General features: G+C 42.8%; 1 protein-coding gene across 5 annotated transcripts in view; it reads right to left on the minus strand.

The window, feature by feature from the left end:
- Positions 1 to 3802: 3802 nt before the first annotated feature.
- Positions 3803 to 24093, minus strand: part of FAM20B (FAM20B glycosaminoglycan xylosylkinase) — a 52499-nt gene continuing 32208 nt past the window's right edge. For all 5 annotated transcript variants that reach the window (XM_063810899.1, XM_063810920.1, XM_024350289.2 and 2 more), the window contains 4 exons: positions 16254 to 16425; positions 15856 to 16047; positions 13493 to 13552; positions 3803 to 8444 (listed from right to left, as the gene is read on the minus strand). In XM_063810899.1, coding sequence (XP_063666969.1) covers positions 8213 to 8444; positions 13493 to 13552; positions 15856 to 16047; positions 16254 to 16425 — 656 coding nt within the window. In that variant the 3' untranslated portion in view covers positions 3803 to 8212. The remainder of the gene's footprint in view (positions 8445 to 13492; positions 13553 to 15855; positions 16048 to 16253; positions 16426 to 24093) is intronic.

Here is a 24093-nt window from a genome sequence, read left to right on the forward strand (position 1 = left end):
CGTTTGAGTCTGAATGGCAGTCTAATATAGTGATTACCATTTTCTATTTGTGCAACCATGGGTGTTACTGAACCGTCCCATGCCTGTTTCCTCACCTATAAAAAGGGATAATAAAATAGTCCCCTCATAGGGCTGCTGTGAAGATTAAATGAGCTCATTCAATGAGCACATCAACAACACTCAATACGTGGCCAGTTTTATTTCTGTATCTACCCAGCCATGGAGGAGGCTCTGGGTGGTCTACACAGGAGGCAAGGATGGCCTTAGTTAATACTGGTGGTTTATAAGTGAATTTATGGTGAAAAAATTAATAGTAACAATAGTTTATTAAAACAATCCAAGTTTTAAGATGTTGTGGAAAGAATTATCTCTACTTGGAACTTTTATGTAGGGCTACCTGCTCATTTCTGAGATGTTCTGACTTGGATTTAGCATCCCATGGCAAATAAAGTAGGTTAGCTGGGAAGTTCTTCGACAATCAACTTGATTTCAAGACATTTTTATTATTTATTTATTTATTTAGAGACGGAGTCTTGCTCTGTCGCCCAGGCTGGAGTGCAGTGGTGCAATCTCGGCTCACTGCAACCTCTGCCTCCCGGGTTCAAGCGATTCTTCCCCCTCAGCCTCCCAAGTAGCTGGGATTACAGGCGTTCACCACCACGCCCCCGCTTTTTTTTTTTTTTTTTTGTATTTTTAGAGACGGGGTTTCGCCATGTTGGCCAGGCTGGTCTCGAACTCCTGGCCTCAGGTGATCTGCCTGCCTGCCTTAGCCTCCCAAAGTGTTGGGATTACAGGCGTGAGCCACTGCGCCTGGCCGTTTTTTTCCAAAAAAAAAAAAAAAAAAAAAAAAAAGACGTAAACACTTTTTCACCAAAGAGTCAGTCCCGTGTAGAAACAATAAATCCAAACACCAGTTTCTAGATAGGTCTCTTGAGTATTTCAATAAATACTCCTTTCGGTCTCAGGCCTTGGAGGCTGTGCTCGGTTTAAAGGTCTGGAAGCAGTATCTCATGGATGACGGGGACATCTAGAGGCTGCTGGGAAAACTACAGACAACTATGATTCTTTAGCAAGCATTACGGTGCTACTCAAGGGCGGTTCCAGAACCCCACCACTGGCATCACCCAGGAGCTTGTTAGAAATGCAGAATCTCAGGCCCCAGACATACTGAATCAAAACCTGCACTTTAAGAAGGTCTTTCTGTGCAGGGAGCCGTGGCTCATGCCTGTAATCTCAGCACTTTGGGAGGCTGAGGCAGGAGGGTCGCTTGAAGCCAGAGTTTCAGACCAGCCTGGGCAATAAGGCTAGACCCCTTGTCTCTACCAAAAATAAAAATAAAAAATAAGCTGCGTGTGGTGGTGCGCGCCTATAATCCTAGCTACTTGAGAGGCTGAGGGAGGAGGATCACTTGAGCTCAGGAGTTCGAGGCTGCCAATGAGCGATGATTGTGCCATTGTACTCCAGCCTGCGTCAGAGCAAGACTGTCAAACCAAAAAAAAAAAAAAAGCCTAAGGCAAAATTGGCACACAACACCTTTATTGATGTCATCTGAGTATGACCTAGCTTTACAACAGACATCTTCCCAACCCCACTGAAGGCAGTCAGAACCATCTGCCTTGGAAACACTGGGTCAAAAGCAAGTCTCCGCCTGGGACGGTGGCTCACGCCTGTAATCCCAGCATTTTGGGAGGCCAAGGCGGGTGGATCACTTGAGGTCAAGTGTTTGAGACCAATCAGCCTGGCCAATATGGAGAAACCCCGTCTCTACTAAAAATACAAAAATTAGCCGGGCGTGGTGGCATGCGCCTGTAGTCCTGGCTACTCGGGAGGCTGAGGCAGGCGAATTGCTTGAACCTGGGAAGCGGAGGTTGCAGTGAGCTAAGATCGCGCCATTGCACTCTAGCCTGGGCACTGCAGTGAGATTTGGTCTCAAAAACAAAACAAACACAAGTCTCCATATTTAAATAACCCTGCATGAGAAACATTACAGGAATGTTTCCCAGCTCATCTATGTTCCTTTAACATCTATACAGCACTTGAGGTGGACTGAGAATGTCCTCAAGAGACAGGGCACACAAACATTTCCTAGAACAATGAGAAACCCCTGAAGCGATATTTCTGGTGACCCAGATACTGAAAATACAGGCCCAGAAGGCCCTGTATCCACTAAGCAAATAGTTCTGCATTTCCGGAGTCAGGGGTTCTATACACACCTCTTGTCAAGCCTGGATCAATCTCCACTTTTTCAGTGTAGGTACTGCCTAACCCAATCCCTCCCAATCCCCACCCCCATGATCCTCTCCCGTTTCTTATTCTCACTGCAATTAATTTATATAATTCCTGAGGGACTTGGTGCCTCACAAGCAGTTTTTTTTTTTTCTGCCAGGTCTAGACTGCAGGCTCTTTGAGGGAAGACAGTCACTATCATCTTAGTGGTATACCACAGCTTGCAGCACAATGGCCCAGAGATCTACTGATGACAGACCAAATATCTCACAAATTGTGATTTAATACCATTATTCCTTGGGGCTTATACTGCAACTTACCTTACAAAACCCTACCCATGGAAATCCAGTGGCTATGACCATTCCTATCTATTTTACAAAATGACTGCTAAAAATCAGTCTTATAAGCAAACATACTAGGTAAAATTACCCAGTAACAGAGCCCCGCCCTCCCTACTCCCAGCTACCTTTTTCAAACTCTAATACCAGTCGTTCTGATATGCTTGAGAAGCAAATGAATCCTGAACTCTAGCCTGGAAAAGAATTTGTATGTGGTGAGTCAGTGAGATACACAGACCAGGCTCTGCTAGCCTCCCACATGTATTCACGTACAAATGACAAAAACTAGCACAAATATGCTGCAAATAAAATAGTTTTTTTTTTTTTTTTTTTTTTTTTTGAGACAGAGTTTCGCTCGTCGCCCAGGCTGGAGTGCAATGGCACGATCTCGGCTCACTGCAACCTCCGCCTGCTGGGTTCAAGCAATTTTCCTGCCTCAGCCTCTGAGTAGCTGGGATTACAGGCGCTTGCCACCACGCCCAGCTTTTTTTTTTTTTTTTTCTTTTTTTGAGACTGTGTTTCACTCTTGTTGCCCAGGCTGGAGTGCAATGGCGCAATCCCAGCTCTCCGCCTCCCGGGTTCAAGCGATTCTCCTGCCTCAGCCTCCCCAGAGTAGCTGGGATTACAGGCATGCACCAAGCCGGCTAATTTTGTATTTTTAGTAGAGAAGGGGTTTCACCATGTTGGCCAGGCTGGTCTCAAACTCCCGACCTCAGGTGACCCACGGGCCTTGGCCTCCCAAAGTGCCGGGATTACAGACGTGAGCCATGGTGCCTGGCCCAATAAAAATCTTAAGAGCTTTGCTCAGTTACCTGGTTGAGGTTTATGATGCTGGATTCTATTTCAAAAGTTAAAAATCTAGGTGTCCTAAGAAGTACTACTAGGGCAACTGGCCGCCTCTTCCTGCCTTTTTTGTAGTGTGCTGACAAGTTCTTCAGGATTCATAATTCTTTACCTCTAAGGAAGCTGCAAAAATGGAGTTAACTATTAAATATACAAAAAGCACCTAAGAATGATCCCATGGAAAATTTTGGTATAGTTACAATCTAGTATGAGCCGTTTGAAGACTGGTGAGGAAATTTAAAGGTCTAATCCACCAGGTACTGTGAAACAATCCCTGTGGAAGTTTAAGTGGTCACAAAAGATGTAATCTTCTTCTGTCCCCTAACAGGAAGGGAACTGAAATAGGAACCACTGGAAATATCCTGAAGGGGGAAAGAAGAGGAAAAGATCAGATATCAATATTTATTAAAATCTTTATTCATTTTCTTTTTTCAGAATTGAAACCCATAGAACACATTAGAAATTTAGATCCATATCTGTCTTGTTTGGTATCTTACCAAGTACAATCTCTGTCTGTGCAACAGCTCTGAGAGGAAATCCTTGGCAGATCAAAAGAGAGGGTAGTGGCTCCCACACTTTCCATTTAAGCAAATAAATTAGCTTCTGAGTAAGTTGTTCCCAGTTTCACCCAACATTTTGTGTTTATGAGAAACACCTTAGTTCCTAAAAACCTGTGGTAGTCCAGTACCTAGCCCCTACCTTGTCACCACCCAGACTTGAGGAATTGAAGGGAAAAAAACTGGCCTTCCCCTGTAGGATGAGTCTCCCAAGGCCAGATGTGCCTGGCTCACTAGTATGTCTGGCCTGTGCTGGCACACTAGAGTTGCTCAGTAGTTATTTGCTGATGAATGGTCTTTATGTTAATTAGGGTCCACTCTCAGAGACTGAGAACCTTTCACTAAGGTTCTTTCTGAATCCTTCAGAAAGTCAGTGTTCCCCTTTGTCAAAATAAATATGTTTTTCTTGCTAGAATACATATACGACTATATACATTACATATACTTTTACTCATGTTTCCTGAAGCTCAAACTCACAGGATGAGGCATATAAGATAGCTTACTGATGATGCTGTTTTACCGTCATTGAGGTGTGGTCATTTACTGGTCAAAGAATACACGGGTGATCGAGAAGAAAGGCTGAAGAAATATGGCGGATGGGAAGGGAAGGGAAGGCAAAAGCATTTTTTTTTTTTAGAAAAAAAAGATCAATTTCTTTGGAAGATAATGCTGGCTTCGGGTGACATTGAAAAATTGCCACGTATAGGACTCATCTTTCCCAAAATAATATGCAATTAATGTACCTGAATTCTTCCATTTCCTTCTTAAATTTCATTTGACATATTAACCCTGAGTGCAAACAGGGGGCAATGCCTTATTAATACATTCTTGAATAATACTCTGAGCAAATCAGATCCTATGAATTTGTTTTACACAGAAAATTATTTACATTTCCCCCAAACCCACAATGCAGCCTCACACTAAAGAACAGTTTTATAACAAAACCTTTATACTCAAATTTATCCATTCAAACTTTAGAATAAACATGTTTTAACAAGTGGGAGGAGGGCAGGAAATGGCCATGAGTTCTGATTTCCCTAGTTTTGTAGTATTAAAATGTCTCCACATCTACCTTTGGATGTTTGGTAGGCATACCTAACTTACAGCTGATCCAAACCCTGCAACGACTTGATTGTAACAGCCTTAGATTCTAATAAATAAAGTAGGACAGTGTTACAAAACTTAAAAAAAAATTCACCTCCTTTTTTTTTTTTAAGACAGAGTCTCGCTCTGTCTCCCAGGCTGGAGTGCAGCAGCACAATCTCAGCTCACTGCAACCTTCGCCTCCTGGATTCAAGTGATTCTCCTGCCTCAGCCTCCCGAGTAGCTGGGACTACAGGCGCATGCCACCGTGCCCTGTTAATTTTTGCATTTTTAGTAGAGACGGTCTCACCATGCTAGCCAGCCAGGCTGGTCTCGAACTCCTGGCCTCAGGTGATCTGCCCGCCTCAGCCTCCCAAATGCTGGGATGACAGGCATGAGCCACGGCACCCGGCCCCCACCTCTTCTTTCAAACGGTGTTTGAAATTTTAGGGCTTTCTGAATTTTAGAGCTGTAAGTTTATGGTTGGTTTTCTCCAAGATTTGACTAAACATACTTTTCCAGCTTACTCCAATCCTTAGAACAAAAATTTATATTTTTAGTGCCATGTCATACCACTCTATTAGCTCAATTCTAACTTTATGGATTAGAGTTCTAAATTTTATAGATGAAAATTCTAAATTTATCATCAGAATGCCTTTTAAGATCACGAGTTTGAAAACAGATGGGAATAAAATGAAATGATATATTTTCTGCAAATGCTTTCAAGAAAGGATGAGACATTTTCTTTCCTGCCTGCTTTTTTCCTTAGCAGAATCTTCTGCCTTCAATGTTATGAAGTTCCCAGTTTCAGAAGACTTCTTATTCATTTCAGTGTGGCATACTAAAGGCGTCATGTATTTGAAAGACCACAAATCCATAACTTAGTTCAACTAACATTTACAGGGAGAGCAGAGCTGACATCTCTTCCTATTGTCTCCTCCCAGCTGGCTCCTGGAAGCTTGTGGGTGAGCACTAACCAAGGTATTCTCATACTGAGCTGTGAATTTCCCTGGACACACAACACTGAGTAGCCTTAAAACTGAAATCAATGCCTCCTTTGGTTACCACGAATTCTGTGTTTTGTGCTAGTCTGTCTTCTTAAATTCAATACACGCTTTTTATAACTCAGCCCATTGTTCTCTTCATCTCAAAATGTATATAAAATGTACAAAAGTTTCCTAATTTCATGCCATTTAAAAATAGTTACAGGTTATTACTCAGTTATCTTTCAATGCAAGAAAACTGGGCATAAATTCTAAAGCTGTTTTTGAGAGTGGTTGCCTAAAACTAGTTTCCAATGGCTGGCATTAAATGTATTCAACCACACTGTTTATATATTCGCCTCTGCTTGACAGAAATGCAAAGCTGGAACAGCACCTCAACAAGATGCAGGAGCAAAGCACACAGCTCTGAGTCCATAGATGAGTGGGCACATCAGGCCTGTCTTCCTTTGCCCCTGTGTTTTACTGCAACTACTTACATGTTGAGATCACTTCGCCAGAACACAAAACAAAAACTGTGTTTTACAAACCTGAAATTTGAGAGTGCTAAGAGGAGAAAGAAGCATAATACAACATCATGGGTTCAGAACTCCAAACAAGACTGAATGATAGAATTAGGATTTGACATAAATCAAAATCTTAAGGCTCTTCCTTTTAAACTCCTCAATTTCAAGGCTCAGAAGGCTTAAAATCTTGGCCGGGCACGGTGGCTCATGCCTGTAATCCCAGCACTTTGGAAGGCTGAGGCAGGTGGATCACCTGGGGTCAGGAGTCCAAGATCAACCTGGCCAACATGGTGAAACCCGAAACCCTGTCTCCACTAAAAATATAAAAATTAGCTGGGCACGATGGCGGGCGCCTGTAATCCCAGCTACTCTGGAGGCTGAGGCAAGAGAATCGCTTGAACCTGGGAGGCGGAGGTTGCAGTGAGCCAAGATCGTGCCACTGCACTCCAGCCTGGGCAACAGAGACTTGGTCTCAAAAAAAAAAGAAAAAAGAAAAAAAGAAGAAGGCTTAAAATCTTTGTTTCCAATCTTCCATGGCCCCAAATCACAAGATAAGTCCAGCCACTTATCTGAGAGAGTAAGGTATACACTCTCACCTGTAGGAGTGTCCCTTTCTTATGAGAAAGGGACAAAAAGGTTGCCGATCTCTTGGGAACAGCAGCTTCAGTGACAAAAATGCCTTAAAGGCAGAGGTGGAAATTCATTTCAGAAGAGAAATGAGGATGACAGAGACCACAGGCAACCTGTTATTCAAGGTATTATTTCAGTTTGCTTTGTTAATTTGGGAAGGACTGCTTTTGGCAAAAGGGGAAAAAATTAGTCTCCACAGAGAATCATGCTTAGATTGTAATAGTATTTTCTCTAGAGACAACTTTTTGGTTAATTGGGACACAACTATGAGAATGCAGAATTTACTTAGGTGCAAAGTCATGTTTGCTTTTTATACACCTTAAGATCCTAAATACAAGGGAACTTGTTTTTCAATAGTTCAGTCATCTCCCTGATTCTGGTTCTACCATTGGGTCTCTCTCTCTTCTTCCCTCCTCTAAGATCATCAAAACAATACTACCCAATGGCTTAAAAGCCCAAACATTTTTCTGTTTTTGTCCTTCCCTCCAATTCTATCTTAAACATGTATCTCCTCTAACAGAGTGTGCTATTTTGGCTTGATGGAATGCAAGGTTTTATTTGCTGCCACTCTGTAGGACAGTAAGCATTCCAATGTAACTAGTTCTGGTAAAAAAAAGACAAAGAGATTGCAAAGTGTTTCCACAAAATCCACGGGCGTGGAGAAAGGACTGCAAGGTTCAACTCAAAACACATGCTCCAGAGCCAATCCCAGTATTCATCTATCCAAATGTCACACCTGTTTGTCCTTTGGCATGGGAATTAAGACTGACCAACTATGATGCCCAACGCTAGAATGAGCAATTGCCGAGGAGGTGAGAAGGCGATTCAGCAGGAATGTCTCCATGCTCTGAAACTTGTGGTCTTTGCTTTAGTTTCTACTACAGAAAATACCAAAGACATCCAAGGCCACCCTGTCCCGTCACCAGAACTTGCTGCTGGCCACTTCCAATCCATCTCATACCATTTGGAATTGATTGTGCTGTTTCTCTATCTTTGTAAAAAGAAGTTCACTTATTTTGTGTCTAGAATTACAAGTGTGAGAGAGGCATCCTGTCTTCCACCAGTACTGTGTCCATCCCAAACTGGTCGGTGCACTGCTTCACGGTGGCCAGGACACTCAGGAGCCGCTGGTCCACGGCGTCCAGATGAGGATCAGAGAGCACTGGGGAGATGGGGTCATGGGACATGGCAGATTTTAAGGCAGACTTTAGCATACCATTCTTTAGGTAGTTCAGTCTGTTCCAGGTAGACACCCGAATGCTGGAAGAAAACGTTATAGAACAAGGTACATAAAACCTCTCATTATCAGAGTTGAAAGCCTGCTAGGCAGACAAAAGTGAAAAAATAATTAGGTAAAATCCTTTAACTAAATAATTTTTGCTTTAGAATTACCCCTACATAATGAGTAAGCCACATTACCATGTTTTGATATTGTTTCTGTGTAACTAATCAGAGATATATACAGAGATTTACACACATGTTCACTGCAGTGCTGTTTATAACAGGAAAAATGTTGAACAATCTGAATGTCCAACGACTGGGAAATAGTTAAATTATGGTTCATCCATTGAAAGGAGTACCATGCAGCTGTTAAAAACAATTTTGAAAATTTAGTGGAATGGGAAAATGCCTATGATATGATGCTGGGTGGGGGGAAAAGGTTGGAGGAAAAACCTGTTTCACTTCAAATCTGTAGGAAAACAAAATACACATACATGGATTGGAATGAAGTACACTACAGTGTTAACAAGAGGATCCTTAGACGTTAATCCTTAGACGTTAATAGGTACTATAAACTTCCTTCTTCCTCATGTGTTTCTGAAGTCTAAAACAATTTCTACTGGGAAAAAATTATTATTATTATTATTTTTTTGAGACAGAGTCTTGCTCTGTCGCCCAGGCTGGAGTGTAGTGGTGAGATCTCGGCTCACTGCAAGCTCTGCCTCCCGGGTTCACGCCATTCTCCTGCCTCAGCCTCCTGAGTAGCTGGGACTACAGGCACCTGCCACCACGCCCGGCTAATTTTTTTGTATTTTTTAGTAGAGACGGGGTTTCACCGTGTTAACCAGGATGGTCTCGATCTCCTGACCTCGTGATCCGCCCGCCTCGGCCTCCCAAAGTGCTGGGATTACAGGCGTGAGCCACCGCGCCTGGCGGAAAAAATTATTTTAAGGATACCTATCTGCCTTATTTCACCAACTGTTACCGTTTGAATGTCTGTCCCCTCCAAAATACATGTTGAAATTGCCATTGTAACAGTATCAAGGTAGAGTCTTTTAAGAGGTCGTTAGGCCATGAGTGCTCTGCCCTCATGGGTGGAACTAATGCTGTTATTAAAAGGCAAGTTCAAGGCCAGGAGCGGTGGCTCACACCTGTAATCCCAACACTTTGGGAGGCCGAGGTGGGCCCTCAGGTTGGGAGTTCAAGACCAGGCTGGCCAACATGGTAAAACCCCGTCTCTACTAAAAATACAAAAATTAGCTGGGTGTGGTGGCAGGTGCCTGTAATCCCAGCTACTTGGGAGGCTGAGGCACGAGAATCACTTGAACCCGGGAGGTGGAGGTTGCAGTGAGCCAAGATTGTGCCACTGCACTCCAGCCTGGGCAAAAGAGCAAGACTCCATCTCAAAAAAAAAAAAAAAAAAAAAAAAAGGCGAGTTCAGCCCCTTGTTGCCCTCTCTCTTTGCCCTTTTGCCTTCTGCCATGTGACATGATGACACAGCAATAAGTCCCTTGTCAGATGCTGGCACCTTGATATTTAACGTTCTAGCCTCCAGAACTGTGAACCAATAAATTTCTGTTCATTATAAATTACACAGTCTGGCCAGGTATGGTGGCTCATGCCTGTAATCCCAGCACTCTGGGAGGCCCAAGGGGGCAGATCACTTGAAGTCAGGAGTTCGAGACCAGCCTAGGCAACATGGTGAAACCCCATCTCTCCTAAAAATACAAAAATTACCCGGGCATGGTGGTACATGCCTGTAATCCCAGCTACTTGGGAGGCTGAGACATGAGAATCACTTGAACCTGGGAGGCGGAGGTTGCAGTGAGCCAAGATCGCGCCACTGCACTCCAGCCTGGGCAACAGAGCGAGACTCCATCTCAAAATAAGATAAAATAAAATAAAATAAATTACCCAGTCTGTGGTATCCTGTTACAGCAGCACAAAACGAACTAAGACACCAACTATAGCATATCTTTTATTTAAAATCTGAGAAGAAAAGTTCTTAGCTCTCTGTGGGTAAAGGAGGAATTACTAGGTATGCAGAAATGTCTGATTCTGTAAAAGGCAGCCTGTTGTGCAGCAATTTAAAAGGTAAGAAAGACTGCTGCATAAAGCATGCATGGAAGGGACAAACAGGCACAGACGGAGTACAGTTATTTTTATTCTTAAATATATTACAAATGCCCAGAGCATCAGAGCTTCCTCTGTGAGACTAAGTTATTATGTTACTTCCTCTCAGATCCAAATTCACTCTTCAAAATATGCTCTGCTGGCCAGGCACGGTGGCTCATGCCTGTAATCCCAGCACTTTGGGAGGCCAAGGCGGACGGATCACCTGAGGTCAGGAGTTCGAGACCAGCCCCACCAACATGTTGAAACCCTATCTCTACTAAAAATACAAAAAATTAGCTGGGCGTGGTGGCGGGTGCCTGTAATCCCAGCTATTCAGAAGGCTGAGGCAGGAGAATCGCCTGAACCCGGGAGACAGCGGTTGCAGTGAGCCGAGATCGTGCCACTACACTCCAGCCTGGGCGACAGAGCGAGACTCCATCTCAAAAAACAAAACAAAACAAAAACAAAAACAAAATGTGCTCTGCTACGACGGATGGGATTCCTTTAAGCATCTTTCCCCTAAAGCATTCTCACTAGAGGGCGCTAGGGGGACACTGCAGGGTGAAGGGGCTCTCCAAATGCTTCTGTGGGTCAATGGTGGTGTTGGGGAGGCAGAGAGGTCATCCACTGAAGACCTGTCTAGCCACACTCCCAGAAGGTGTGGGTCCTTGGTGACCTGAAGCCTTAGCCTGGCCTGGGGATAACTCTCCCGAGGCCCTCTCAACATGGAAACCAGAGCTTTGAAGGCCATCTGCTCACCCTGGCCCCAATTCCCTCTGAAGGCCCACGTGTGTGCCTCACTTGCAGCACAGAAGGTTTCTACTGGATTCTCTCTCTCCTTCTGCATGTCATGACACCAGCTGTGGCTTGAATGTACACCCCGCCTGCACTCTGGAGAGTTGCTTCTGGCTTGCTCAGCACCTGCAAACTAGCAAACTTCTCTGCTATCTGGTGGGCTGAGCTAAACCTTCTCCACTGAAGTCCAAACTCCAGTCATTGGGAGGGGATCCCCTTCCAAGTTTGTCCTTCCTTGGGTACTCTCCCTCAGCCCTTTTATAGTCACTCCTGCTATTGGAATTTAATAATTCTTTATATTGGGTCAGGCGCAGTGGCTCACGCCTGTAATGCCAGTAGTTTGGGAGGCCGAGGCAGGCAGATCACAAGGTCAGGAGTTCTAGACCAGCCTGGCCAATATGGTGAAACCCCGTCTCTACTAAAAATACAAAAATTAACCAGATGCGGTGAGGGGCGCCTGTAATCCCAACTACTTGGGAGGCTGACGCAGGAGAATTGCTTGAACATGGGAGGTGGAGGCTGCAGTGAGCCGAGATCACGCCACTGTACTCTAGCCTGGGTGACAGAGCAAGACTCCATCTCCAAAAAAAAAAAAATTCTTTATATTAAACACCTCTGTTTAACACACTATGTCTTTGCTATCTCCTGATTGAACCAGACTGATAAAACTACTACCACAAAAACATCTTCAAAGACAAACACACAATTCTTGATTGTATATATCACTGCTTCCTATCATTAATAAAGACAATGAAGGACTGCCTGGGTAAACTGTTACTTTCTACAGAATTTTGTGGTCATTTAAAAAAAGAAAGAAGATAAAGAGACCAGTTGCTATGGCAGTCTTATGTGATATGATGTTGCTGGGAGCTGACCAGTATTAAATGGTGCTCTTGAACTTGTTTTTCTGTGTAGCCAAGCAAGGTGGATCCCAGCTAATTCTTGATGTGCGTGCTCTAAAATTACACCAGGATGGTCGGGCGCGGTGGCTCACGCCTGTAATCCTAGCACTTTGGGAGGCTGAGGCAGGCGGATCACTTGAAGTCAATAGTTCGACACCAGCCTGGCCAACATAGTGAAACCCGTCTCTACTGCAAATACAAAAATTAGCTGGGTTTGGTGGCAGGTGCCTGTAGTCCCAGCTACTCGGGAGGCTGAGGCACAAGAATTGCTTAAACCCGAGAGGCAGAGATTGCGGTGAGCTGAGATCGCACCACCACACTCCTACCTGGGTGACAGATGCAGACCCTGTCTCAAAAAAATAATAAAATAAAAAATAAAATAGTAAAATAAAATTATTTCAGGAATGATGAAAAGAAGCTTCTTAGAGCTTAGACTTTATCTCATTTTCTTGACTCATTTTTCAATTTCTCTGTTCTCTAATATAGAGTTTTTTTAAAAAAACCAATTATTTTTTATTTTTTATTTTTTTTGAGACAGAGTCTCACTCTGTCACCCAGAATGGAGTGCAATGGCACAATCTCGGCTCACTGCAACCTCCGCCTTCCAGGTTCAAGCAATTCTCCTGTCTCAACCTCCTAAGTAGCTGGAATACTGGTGCCTGCCACCATGCCCGGCTCATTTTTGTATTATTAATAGAGACGGGGTTTCGCCATGTTGGCCAGGCTGGTCTCGAACTCCTGACCTCAGGTGATCCACCCACCTTGGCCTCCCAAATTGCTGGGATTACAGGAGTGACCCACTGTGCCTGGCCAAAATAAATTATTATTTATGGAAAAAGTTACTTTTGGTTTAGACAATTTCAAACTGAAATATGTAAACCCCAGGTGGTATGTGATGGGTGAGTGAGAGGACTTAAAACCACAAGGTAACCAGGTGTAGTAACCAGGCATACAGATCTTACTCCTTTTTTTTTTTTTGGCAGTGGGGTGGGGAGTGTGGGTGATTATATTCTGCTATTAAACCAAACATGTATTACTGTATACATACAATCTTCTATTCATACAAAATTTGAGATGAATTCTGAGCTTTGGGTTATCTGCCTTCACCTTTCCCTGATATCCCATTTCAGGATGTCCAGAGGTTCTAGGTTGGAAAAGTATGAAAAGCACTGCTCAGGTATCAGAAAGTTTGAGGGCCAAGAAAATGGATGTACTGTTACCTGAGCCTGGAAAAGAAGGCAATGCAGGCACATGTATTTGCTGTGCATAACTTACATGCAACACTGATAGAGAGGGGCAAGAATGCTTCTTTCATCCAGCGAGGGGTTCCCAAAGCTGAAAATTAAATTAAAACTTAGTGAATTAGGTGGAAGTACTGTTCTCTTCTTAGCATCAAAGCAATAGCAAATTCTATATGAAACTCAAATGTGATCCTAGATAATTTCACGCTCCAGCAGCTCAAATCACTTAAATTGAAAACAAGCGGGGCATGACCAATTAGACACAGGATCCCTAACAGCCTGTACTAAAATATCTGACAACAAATATACTCATTTACAAGGGACATTTTCCTGCCAAGATATCACAAGGTGCTGGAGCATAACTATGGTAAACACAGTGCGGAGTTCACAGACCAAAGGGAGAACTTGAAGACCCCTAAGCCTGCAAAGGTTTTAAGGACCAGAGAGAAATAAAAGCCATTTATATTAGATTCCCACAAACAAGCAGATGACCATTACTTGTAAAAAGAAGTCACACTTATTCTACTCCCAAATTAGCAATATCCTATTCCCTACAAGTAAGTATATGTACAGATTCAAATTGGAAAAACTGTTCACACAGGCTGAGGAAACTGATTCACAGCAGATGCAAAAATTACCTTAGCAGCAATTCAGAGTTAGAAAAGGAGAACTGATTCTGGAAAACTGTCAACCTTTCAATCTTTCCAGAGGCTCACCTTAATAGCTAGAGTCTGGTAGCCCTTAGTACAGAGTAGGTCCTCCAGTAATTCAAGGCAAAGGCAACTGCTATGGTCTGAATGTTTGTGTCCCCCTCAAATTCGTAATCCCTGGTACAACAGTCCAACAGTATTAAGAAGTAGGGCCTTTGGGAGATGATTAAGTTCCAAGGGAAGAGCCCACATGAACGGGATTAGTGCCCTTATAAATGAGGCCAGAGGGAGCGTGTTTACCTCTTCTGCCATATGAGGACACATAGAAGGCACCATCTGAGGAACAGGCCCTCACCAGACACTGAATCTGCTGGCACCTTCATCTTAGAGTTCCCAGCCTCCAAAACTGTAAGCAATACATTCCTGATGCTTATGAATTACCCAGTCTAAGGGATTTGGTTATAGCGGCCCGAGTGGACAAAGCAACTATTTTGATATACACCAAATATCAAGTATCATGTGTATCACAGGATGAGTGCTATGTGCTTTGCTGTAATGGGGTAGAGGGAGAGGCAGTGTTTGCTGGTTTTTCATTTTCTGTGGCCATCACCATCTTTCACAAAGCATGAGGCGCCTGGTGTTCAGTATAAGATGGTGGCATCATTAGCAAATGCTGCCCAAGCACTCTTTGCTGAGGAGCCATGTCTTAGCTTATTTCCAACAACCAATGTTAACAGTAGTGACCTAGGGCCTGGAAAATTCTGTACTCCAAGGAAGCGTTCTATTTAGTAAATATTTATTAAATGCAACTAAAAGTGTGGCACTACACCTGTAATCCCAGCACTTTGACAGGTCGAGGCGGGCAGAGCACTTGAGGTCAGGAGTTCAAGACCAGCCTGGCCAAAATGGCGAAACCCTGTCTCTACTAAAAATACAAAATTAGCGAGTGCCTGTAGTCCCAGCTACTCAGGAGGCTGAGGGTGGAGAATCGCTTGAACCCAGGAGACAGAAGTTGCAGTGAGCTGAGATTGTGCCACTGCACTCCAGCCTGGGCAACAGAGCAGAACTCCGTCTCAAAAAAACTTAAAAAAAAAAAGTGTGGCACTAAACTGGCCACCACAGAGAATGCAGAATATGAAATGGACATACAATGTGCTCTCCAAATAGCTCAGGCCTAAAAAAATAAGGACATTCTATTTATTCAAAATGAATAAACTTTTTTTATTCAAGATAAAAGTAACTTGTTGTTATATATAAAATCCACACTAGGCCACAGCTCTTCTTCCCATGACAGCAAAAGTATGGACCTAGACAAACATAAAAATAGCAAAACATCCTATCAAATAAATTAATTTTTTAATTGCAGGAACCTTTGGATAGAATAAATTTAATGACAAATTCCACACTCTATTACATCTCTATTTCTCAAGCTTCTAAACACCAAATATCATAGCCAAGAAAGAACGATGTAGGTAGTAACAAATGAATGACCCTGGTTTTCCAGTTGTCTGAGAAGAGGCTCATAGAGTCTTAGACTCCTTGGAAGAACCACTTTTCCATTTTTTGAAGTACTGAGATCCCTGAGAGTGGAGAGAAGGACAGGTACCAATAGCAAAGACTCCAAGTGGAAAAAAGAAGGATGTTGCCTATCCATTGCATTCTGGATATTCTCCAGGATGCTCTGGAAAATGCCCTTCTTTCATATACAGAAACCCCTCCCTGACAAGGACAGTCCTGCTGGTCTCACCTTTTGGCATTATCAAGAAGGATGAGCATACTAGCGCCTTCATCATCTTGAAAGCTCTCATAGTGATGGCGGTCAGCATTGCCAATCAGGTAATCAAAGACAGCTGTGTCAATGATGTCCAAGAGGCGCGGGCCAGAGTCATAAGGGGACGTTTTCTTCACAGCATCACAGTAGCTCTCATCATACTCCCACCTGGAGACAAGCAGCATCACAGCACTGAGTGACAACACTGTACCTGGCACTGTTACACACAAAGAGAAGACAGAGTTCCTACCTACCGGTTTGCCCCTGACTCCACAGTTCTTTTCACTCTTGGACAGAACTGCTGGCTCCTTTACAGAGTTGGCACCTGGCTAGGCACAGGGGAGAATTAAGTAATGGCTCATAGGAGCATTTACCTGGCCAATTTGCCTTCTCGGTAAGTCCTGCCCCATGGGTGACGGTGCTTCTGCAGAGGCCACACATCTGGAAGCCAAAGTGTGACAGATCCCTCCATTATGTCTCCATCAGCACAAGCTGGTTCTGTTTCTCGGCAGTAATAGCACTTCCCATAAAAACAAGTATTGTTTCCTACAGGACAGAAAGGAGCCAAATACACTTAAGGAAATAACGAAGACTCCAAATTCTCTCCCAAATAATATAGAACAGAGTAGCTAAGTAAATAAGCATGGTGAAAACAAAGACCCTGAGTTTACTATATTTCAAACATTTATTTTCCTGTATAGGTAATAAAAAAGCACACGGTGTAAAAAAAATTTAAAAAGTACAAAAGGATATACACCCAAAAGTAAGTTGCCCTTGCCTCCTGTGTCCTTTCTACCCAGTCTCACTCTCTGGTGTCAACTACCATCACCAGTATCCTTCAAATTCACTTTTTGTTTGTTTTGTTTTTGTTGTTGTTGTTGTTTTGAGACAGGGTCTGGCTTTGTCATCCAAGCTGGAGTGCAGTGGCGTGATCTCAGCTCACTGCAACCTCTGCCTCTGGGGCTCAAGCCATCCTTCCATCTCAGCCTCCTGAGTAGCTGGAACTATAGGTATATGCCTCCATGCCCAGCTAATTTTTGTATTTTCCTGGTAGAGATGGGGTTTTGCCATGTTGGCCTGGCTGGGCTCAAACTCCTGGACTCAAGTGATCTTCTTACTTCAGCCTCTCAAAATGCTGGGATTATAGGCATGAGCCACCATGTCTGGCCTCTAAACTCACTATTTTATTTTTATTTGAGACTGAGTCTTGCTCTGTCGCCCAGGCTAGAGTGCAGTGGCAAGATCTTGGCTCACTGCAACCTCCGCCTCCCAGGTTCAAGCAATTCTTCCGTCTCAGCCTCCTGAGTAGCTAGGATTACAGGCACATGCCACCATGCTTGGCTAATTTTTGTATTTGTGAGACAGGGTTTCACCATTTGGTCAGGCTGGTCTCAAACTCCTGACCTCAGGTGATCCGCCTACCTCAGCCTCCCAAAGTGCTGGGATTACAGGTGTGAGCTACCACGCCCGGCCTGAACTCACTTTAATTAAAGGAAAGTAACATCCTCCTCTTCTTCATTAGGGCTGAGATCTTGGCCAGAGTGCCCAGGGGAGGGCAAAAGAGGTCATGTACTAGGCCAAGTGTGGCCAAGAGTTTGGTTACATAGAGGGGTAGGTATAGAGGAAGGGGGGAAGTTGAGCAAATAAGTAGACAGACTGAGTGTAACAGTAACCAGGCTTCTCACCAGTGGAGAAGAGAGTTAAACATACAGAAAGAGAGAAAGCCAGGATAAATCCTGCAGTGGTGAATTAGAATTGGAAATACTAGTTTGAATTGATGGGTGTTTTTTTTTGTTTGTTTTTTGTTTTTCTTTTATTGAGATGGAGTCTCGCTCTGTTGCCCAGGCTAGAATGCAGTGGCATGATCTTGGCTCACTGAAACCTCCGCCTCCCGGGTTCAAGCAATTCTCCTGCCTCAGCCTCCCGAGTAGCTGGGACTACAGGCGCCCACCACCATGCCAGCTAGTTTTTGTATTTTTATTAGAGATGGGGTTTCACCATATTGGACAGGCTGGTCTCAGAACTCCTGACCTCATGATCCACCCACCTCAGCCTCCCAGAGTGCTGGGATTACAGGTGTGAGCCACTGCGCCAGGCCTGAATTGATGGTTTTAATACACACAGATACAGAAAAAGATACAGATGTATCTTGTGTGTATGTATGCGCACATATACATATATATATGTGCACATATACATATATATATGTGCACATATACATATATTTCCCACCTCTGTCCTTCAAGAGAACATGGAAACAATGAGACCCAGGAAGTAATGAGCACACCTAGCGCCCACAGGGTAGTTCCTAAATACCATTTTAGTACCACATTAAAAGGAACTAAGGAGTAGTGGTGTGCACCTGTAATTCCAACTACTTGGAAGGCTGAGGCAGGAGGATCACTGGAACCTGAGAGGCAAAGGTTGCAATAAGCCGAGATTGCGCCACTGCACTCTAGCCTGGGAGACAGAGCAAAACTCCATCTCAAAAAAAAAAAGGAACTAGGGTTCCTTTTAATGATCCTGGACCACAGTGTTATGCCAGTTGCAAGAAAGTGCTTGGAGAATGATGGGACCATTCCAAAATGACACAGGAACTAGTTTGTAGAGGTTCCCACTGGCCAAATGTGGAACAGTTTAAGCATCCAAATAATTATAATGGTCATAAATTGTAGCTCATAGTGAGTTCATGGTGATATAAATAAGCACATGAATGTGTGGAGGCAGGGGAGTTCTACCCTTCAACAGAATGACAACTAATAGGTCTAGAAGGAACGATAGAATGAAAAAAATCATCATTTGATGGCCAGGAACTGTGGCTCACATCTGTAATCCCAGCACTTTGGGAGGCCAAGGGAGAAGGATCACTTGAGCCCAGGAATTCGAGACCAGCCTGGACAACACAATGAAACCTTGTCTCCAAAAATAAAAGTAAAAACATTAGCCAGGCATGGTGACTCATGCCTGTAGTCCAAGCTACTCAGGAGGCTGAGGTAGGAGGATTGCTTGAGACCAGGAGATTAGGCTGCTGTGGGCCATCATCGTGCCACTGCACTCCAGCCTGGGTGACAGGGTGAGACTCTGTCTCAAAAAAATAAAAATACAAAAATCATCACTTGGTGATACTGCTGAGAGAGAGCATTTCAAAAAAAAAATCACCATTTGGCAACTATCATAATAAGTGAACTCCTGATCACTTGAGGTCAGGAGTTTGAGACCAGCCTGGCCAACATGGCAAAACCCTGTCTCTACTAAAAATACAAAATTAGTTGGGAGTAGTGATGTGCACCTGTAATTCCAAATACTCGGAAGGCTGAGGCGAGAGGATCACTGGAACCTGAGAGGCAAAGGTTGCAGTGAGCCGAGATTGCGCCACTGCACTCCAGCCTGGGTGACACAGCAAAACTCCATCTCAAAAAAACAAAAAAAAAAAAAAAATTTTGAGAAAGAGTATTTACATCTCATGTCACAAAAGACTATCTGCCCTAGGGATGAACTCCTATACGTCAGTAAGACCAATGACACAGCAGAAAATGAGCAAAGGATATGCAAAGACAGTTAACAGAAAATACAAATAGCTCTCAAACAAAAAGATGCTTCATATGAAATACACAAAACCAAAAGTTTAATAACATATTGTTGGTGAAGCTAGCAGAAAGAGTCACTCTCATATATTTCTATGGGAATAAAAACTGGTTAAACATCTATATAGGATAATGTGGCCACACCTATCAAAACTTAAAATGCATGTGCCTTTTGACCTAGCACTCCCATTTCTAGAAATACTTGCTCATGTGTGAAATAATATATATGGGTGGTCCCCAACCATTTTGGCACTGGGGACTGGTTTAGTGGAAGACAATTTTCCACAGACAGGGGTTGGGGACTGGGTGGGAATGGTTTCAGGATGAAACTGCTCCATGTCAGATCATCAGGTATTAGATTCTCATAAGGAACGTGCAGCCTAGATCCTTCACATGTGCAGTTCACAATAGGGCTTGTGCTCCTATGAGAATATAATGCTGCCACTGATCTGACAAGGAGCTGGTGCTGAGGCGGTAATGCTCGCTCACCCCTCACCTCATGCTGTGCAACCCAGTTCCTACCACGCCACAGACTGGTACTATTCCGCAGCCCAGGGGTTGGGGACCCCTGACATATATACAAGGTAATTCTGGGCAACACTGGTTGTAAAAACAAAATATTGGAACAACATTTAAGTCCAATAAAATTCTGGTTATATGAATTATGGTAGACCCAAATAATGGAACACTTTGCAGTGTGAAACAACAAAACAATGAAGCTCTTTTGATGTGATACAGATTTCTAGAATCTATTAAGTAAAAAGAGTAAGATGCAGAAGTATGCAAAGTGTGCCATATGTTGTATAAAATGGTAGAGATAAATAAAAAAATATATATATATTTCATACAAAAAGACATAAGGAAATTACTAGTTAAAGGTTGCCACTCGGAGAAAGGGGAAGGAACTGGACAGACGAGAAAATTTTTCATTGAATTTCACAGAATTTTTTTTTTTTGAGACATAATCTTGCTCTGTCTCCCAGGCTGGAGTGCAGTGGCATGATCTCAGCTCACTGCAACCTCCACTTCCCGGGTTCAAGTGATTTTCCTGCCTCAGCCTCCCAAGTAGTTGGGATTACAGACGTGCACCACCACGGCCGGCTAATTTTTATATTTTTAGTAGAGACGAAATTTCATCATGTTGGCCAGGCTGGTCTCAAACTCCTGGCCTCATGTGATCCTCCTGCCTCAGCCTCCCAAAGTACCGGGGTTACAGGCGTCAGCCACCGCACCTGGCCTGAATTTCCCTGAATTTTGAATTGTGTGAATCCATTACTGATTCAAATAAAAATGTAAAGCCCTAAAACAAACAAAATACTGCCTGGTATAGGAAACCTGTTTCCTATAGGATAAAATCCAAACTCTTGAGTTTGGTAAATAAGAATCTTCATAACTAGAAGGGAGAATGTGGGGTCTGAGGTCAGGTTCCTGGGGTTAACATTTAGACTAGTTTAATGATGAGATTGCAAGACTCTGGGCATGTAATTTAGTCTCTCTAAGCAACTTCTGTAAAATGGAGACAACAATAGTACCTCCTCCACCACTGAGTTGTGAAGAGTGAATGAGGCAATCCATGGCAATGCTTAGCACAGTGCCTGACATATTGTCAGACACCAATCGATGCCAGCTACTTATTTTAATAACATGGTTCAATCTACCTTTCCAGAGTTCAATATCCCCGTTTCAGTACCATGAACTGAGGCTCTGAACCTCTATTTCCTGGATTGCCAAACTTTTAAAAACTGGTTTTCTGATCAACTCTGTCTCCATGCTCTCCTTGGGTGAACCACCAACTGTGACAAGAAAGTCTATGGCTTCAGCCAAGCCTTTTCTCCTAAACTGTAGGCTTTAGCTCCTAAATGATTAGTCTACACTTACTCCTGGATGTTCCTGTCAGGGAAACAAAATATCCAAAATTAAATTCATTATCTTTCTCTGCTCCACCTCCCTAAATATGCTCCTCTCCCTACATTCCTAAAATAGTTAACAGCTCCACTAATCATTTGTCATCCAATCCAGAAACCTAGGAGTCATTCTTAATTTTTTCTTCTCTCTCAATTGCTCTCCCAGCCCAAATGTTCACCAAATTCTTTCCATTCCAACTCTTGAATAGCCCTTAAATCTTTCTATTCCCTGTCCCTGCTTTAGTTCTCTTATTACATATGAATTCACAACACTCCCAGAGTGCTCTCAGCTCTTGATTCTCCCCTTCCCAATGCACCCTTGACAATGCTGCCACAATTTGCTCTTGAAATTCAAATCTGATTTTTCCATATTCAAACTCTTTTAATGGCTTTCTAGTGCCTAAAGAGAAAGTCTCTACTCCTAAGCATGGTACACAGGCCCTTCAGTGACACTGTCCTGACCAGCTGTCTTCCTCACTGGCCAGCCCCCACACATCCTTTCCTTCAGCTAAACAGCACAGTCTCCTGAGCTTGTTGCTCTTCTCTCATTGCTCATCACCCTTGTCCAGGCTCTGTCCTCTACCTGGAACAGGGTCAACTCATAGGGTCTGTAAGCTGGATGGGAACAAAATTACATCTTTATTTTCACTAACCTCTACTAAAAATTAGCATTTCCTTCTATTATGATGGCAGGGAGCAAACCGTCATATCTGTATTACATGTGACTTTGTCTCTACAAGAAATCACAGATTTTTCATATCATACTAGCATTGTTGCAGATAACCTCAAAATACTATTTATAATCATAGTTTGAAATCACACTAGTGACTAATCTGATAGATCTTATTTAATGTGTTAAATAACAAAGCACATATTACTGTATCTAAATTTGCTTTTTAAAATTTTTGATACTGAAATTATACTTCAATATTATTGGTTTAATTTATAAGTCTATGTATTTTAATTTATGTATGTATTTAAAACCTTTATTTTTAGAAAGGATCTGTAAGCTTTTCCAGACTGCCGAAGGTATCTATAGCACAAAAAATGTTAAATACAAACCTAAAATATTCTTTCCCACCGTATCTACCTAAGAGACTGCTATTTTCCCTTTAAGACTTGGTTAAAATATCACCTTCATGAATTAACTGTCATCCTGGCCATAACTTCTTGGCCACCTCCCTATTCCCACCCCCACCCCAACAGTCCATAGCCCCTTTGTACATGTCTGGCTCCCGCACTAGACAAAGATCCTTGAAGATAGGAAAGTCATTCAGTTTTGCATATTCAGCACCTAGCTCAGTACCTGTCAAACAGAAGTGAAATAAAGTTGTACTGAATAAATAAAGACTATAAGCTAATGAAAGATTTTAGAGTCTTAAAATCTGAGTTTGGATCCTGGCTAACAATTAGTAGTTTTGTGACTTTGGGAAAGTCATTAGACACTTCTAAGCCTCCACTCTTAGGTATAAAATGTGGGTAACACCTCACCTACTTATTGCATGCTATTGTCAAAAGGATCAGATAAAGTTAACAGTGTGAACATACTTGGGTAGGTTGCCGGGGCTACATAGATTTTAGTTATTCTTGTATTATATGCCAACTTACTTAATAATACATTTTTAAAATTGCATCAAGAGAATGAAACAAGTTATACATTTGAAGAAAATATTTTCTTTTTTTTGAGATGGAGTCTCACTCTGTCGACCAGGCTGGAGTTACAGTGGCGTGATCTCAGCTTACTGCAACCTCTGTCTCCTGGGTTCAAGCAACTCTCCTGCCTCAGTCTCCCAAGTAGCTGTGATTACAGGTGTGTGCCACCATGCCCAGCTAATTTTCGTGTTTTTAGTAGAGACAGGGTTTCACCATATTGGCCAGGCTGGTCTCGAACTCCTGCCCTCAAGTGATCTGCCCACCTCGGCCTCCCAAAGTGCTGGCATTACAGGCATGACCCACCGTGTCCAGCTGGAGAAAATATTTTCAAAAGACACATCTAACAAAGGACTTTTAGCCATACCATACCAAGAACTCCTAAAACTTGACAGTAAGAAAACAACCAACCTAACTTAAATATGAGCCAAAGACCTTAACAGACACCTCAGCAAAGATATACAGATGACAGAAAAACATATGTAAAGATGCTGTACATTATATGTCATCAGGGAGATGCAAACTAAAACAATGAGATACACCTACTAGATTAGAATAGTCAAAATCCAAAATATGACAACATCAAATGCTGCCAAGGATGAGGAGCAACAGGAACTCTCACTCTTTGCTGGTGGGAAGGCAAAATGGTACAGCCACTTTGGAAGACAATTTGGCAGTTTCTTACTAAATGTACTCTTACTATATGATCCAGAAATCACACTCCTTGGTATTTACCCAAAAGAGCGGAAAACTTATGTCAATACAAAAAGCTATACACAGATGTTTATGGCAGCTTTATTCACAACTGCCCAAACATGGAAGCAACCAAGATGCCATTCAATAGGTAAATGGATAAACTGTGGTACATCAGACAATGGAACATTAGCCAGCAATAACAAGAAATGATAAATCAAGCCATGCATGAAAAGACATGGAGGAATCTTAAATGTGTATTATTAAGTGAAAGAAACCACTCTGAAAAAGCTATATACTGTGATTTAACTATGTAACATTCTGGAAAAGGCAAAATTATGCAGACAGTAAAAAGATCAGTGGTTGCAAGGGGATTGGAGAGA

Source organism: Pan troglodytes, chromosome 1 (genome assembly GCF_028858775.2).
Source record: "Pan troglodytes isolate AG18354 chromosome 1, NHGRI_mPanTro3-v2.0_pri, whole genome shotgun sequence".
In the NCBI taxonomy this organism is placed as follows: Eukaryota; Metazoa; Chordata; class Mammalia; order Primates; family Hominidae; genus Pan; species Pan troglodytes.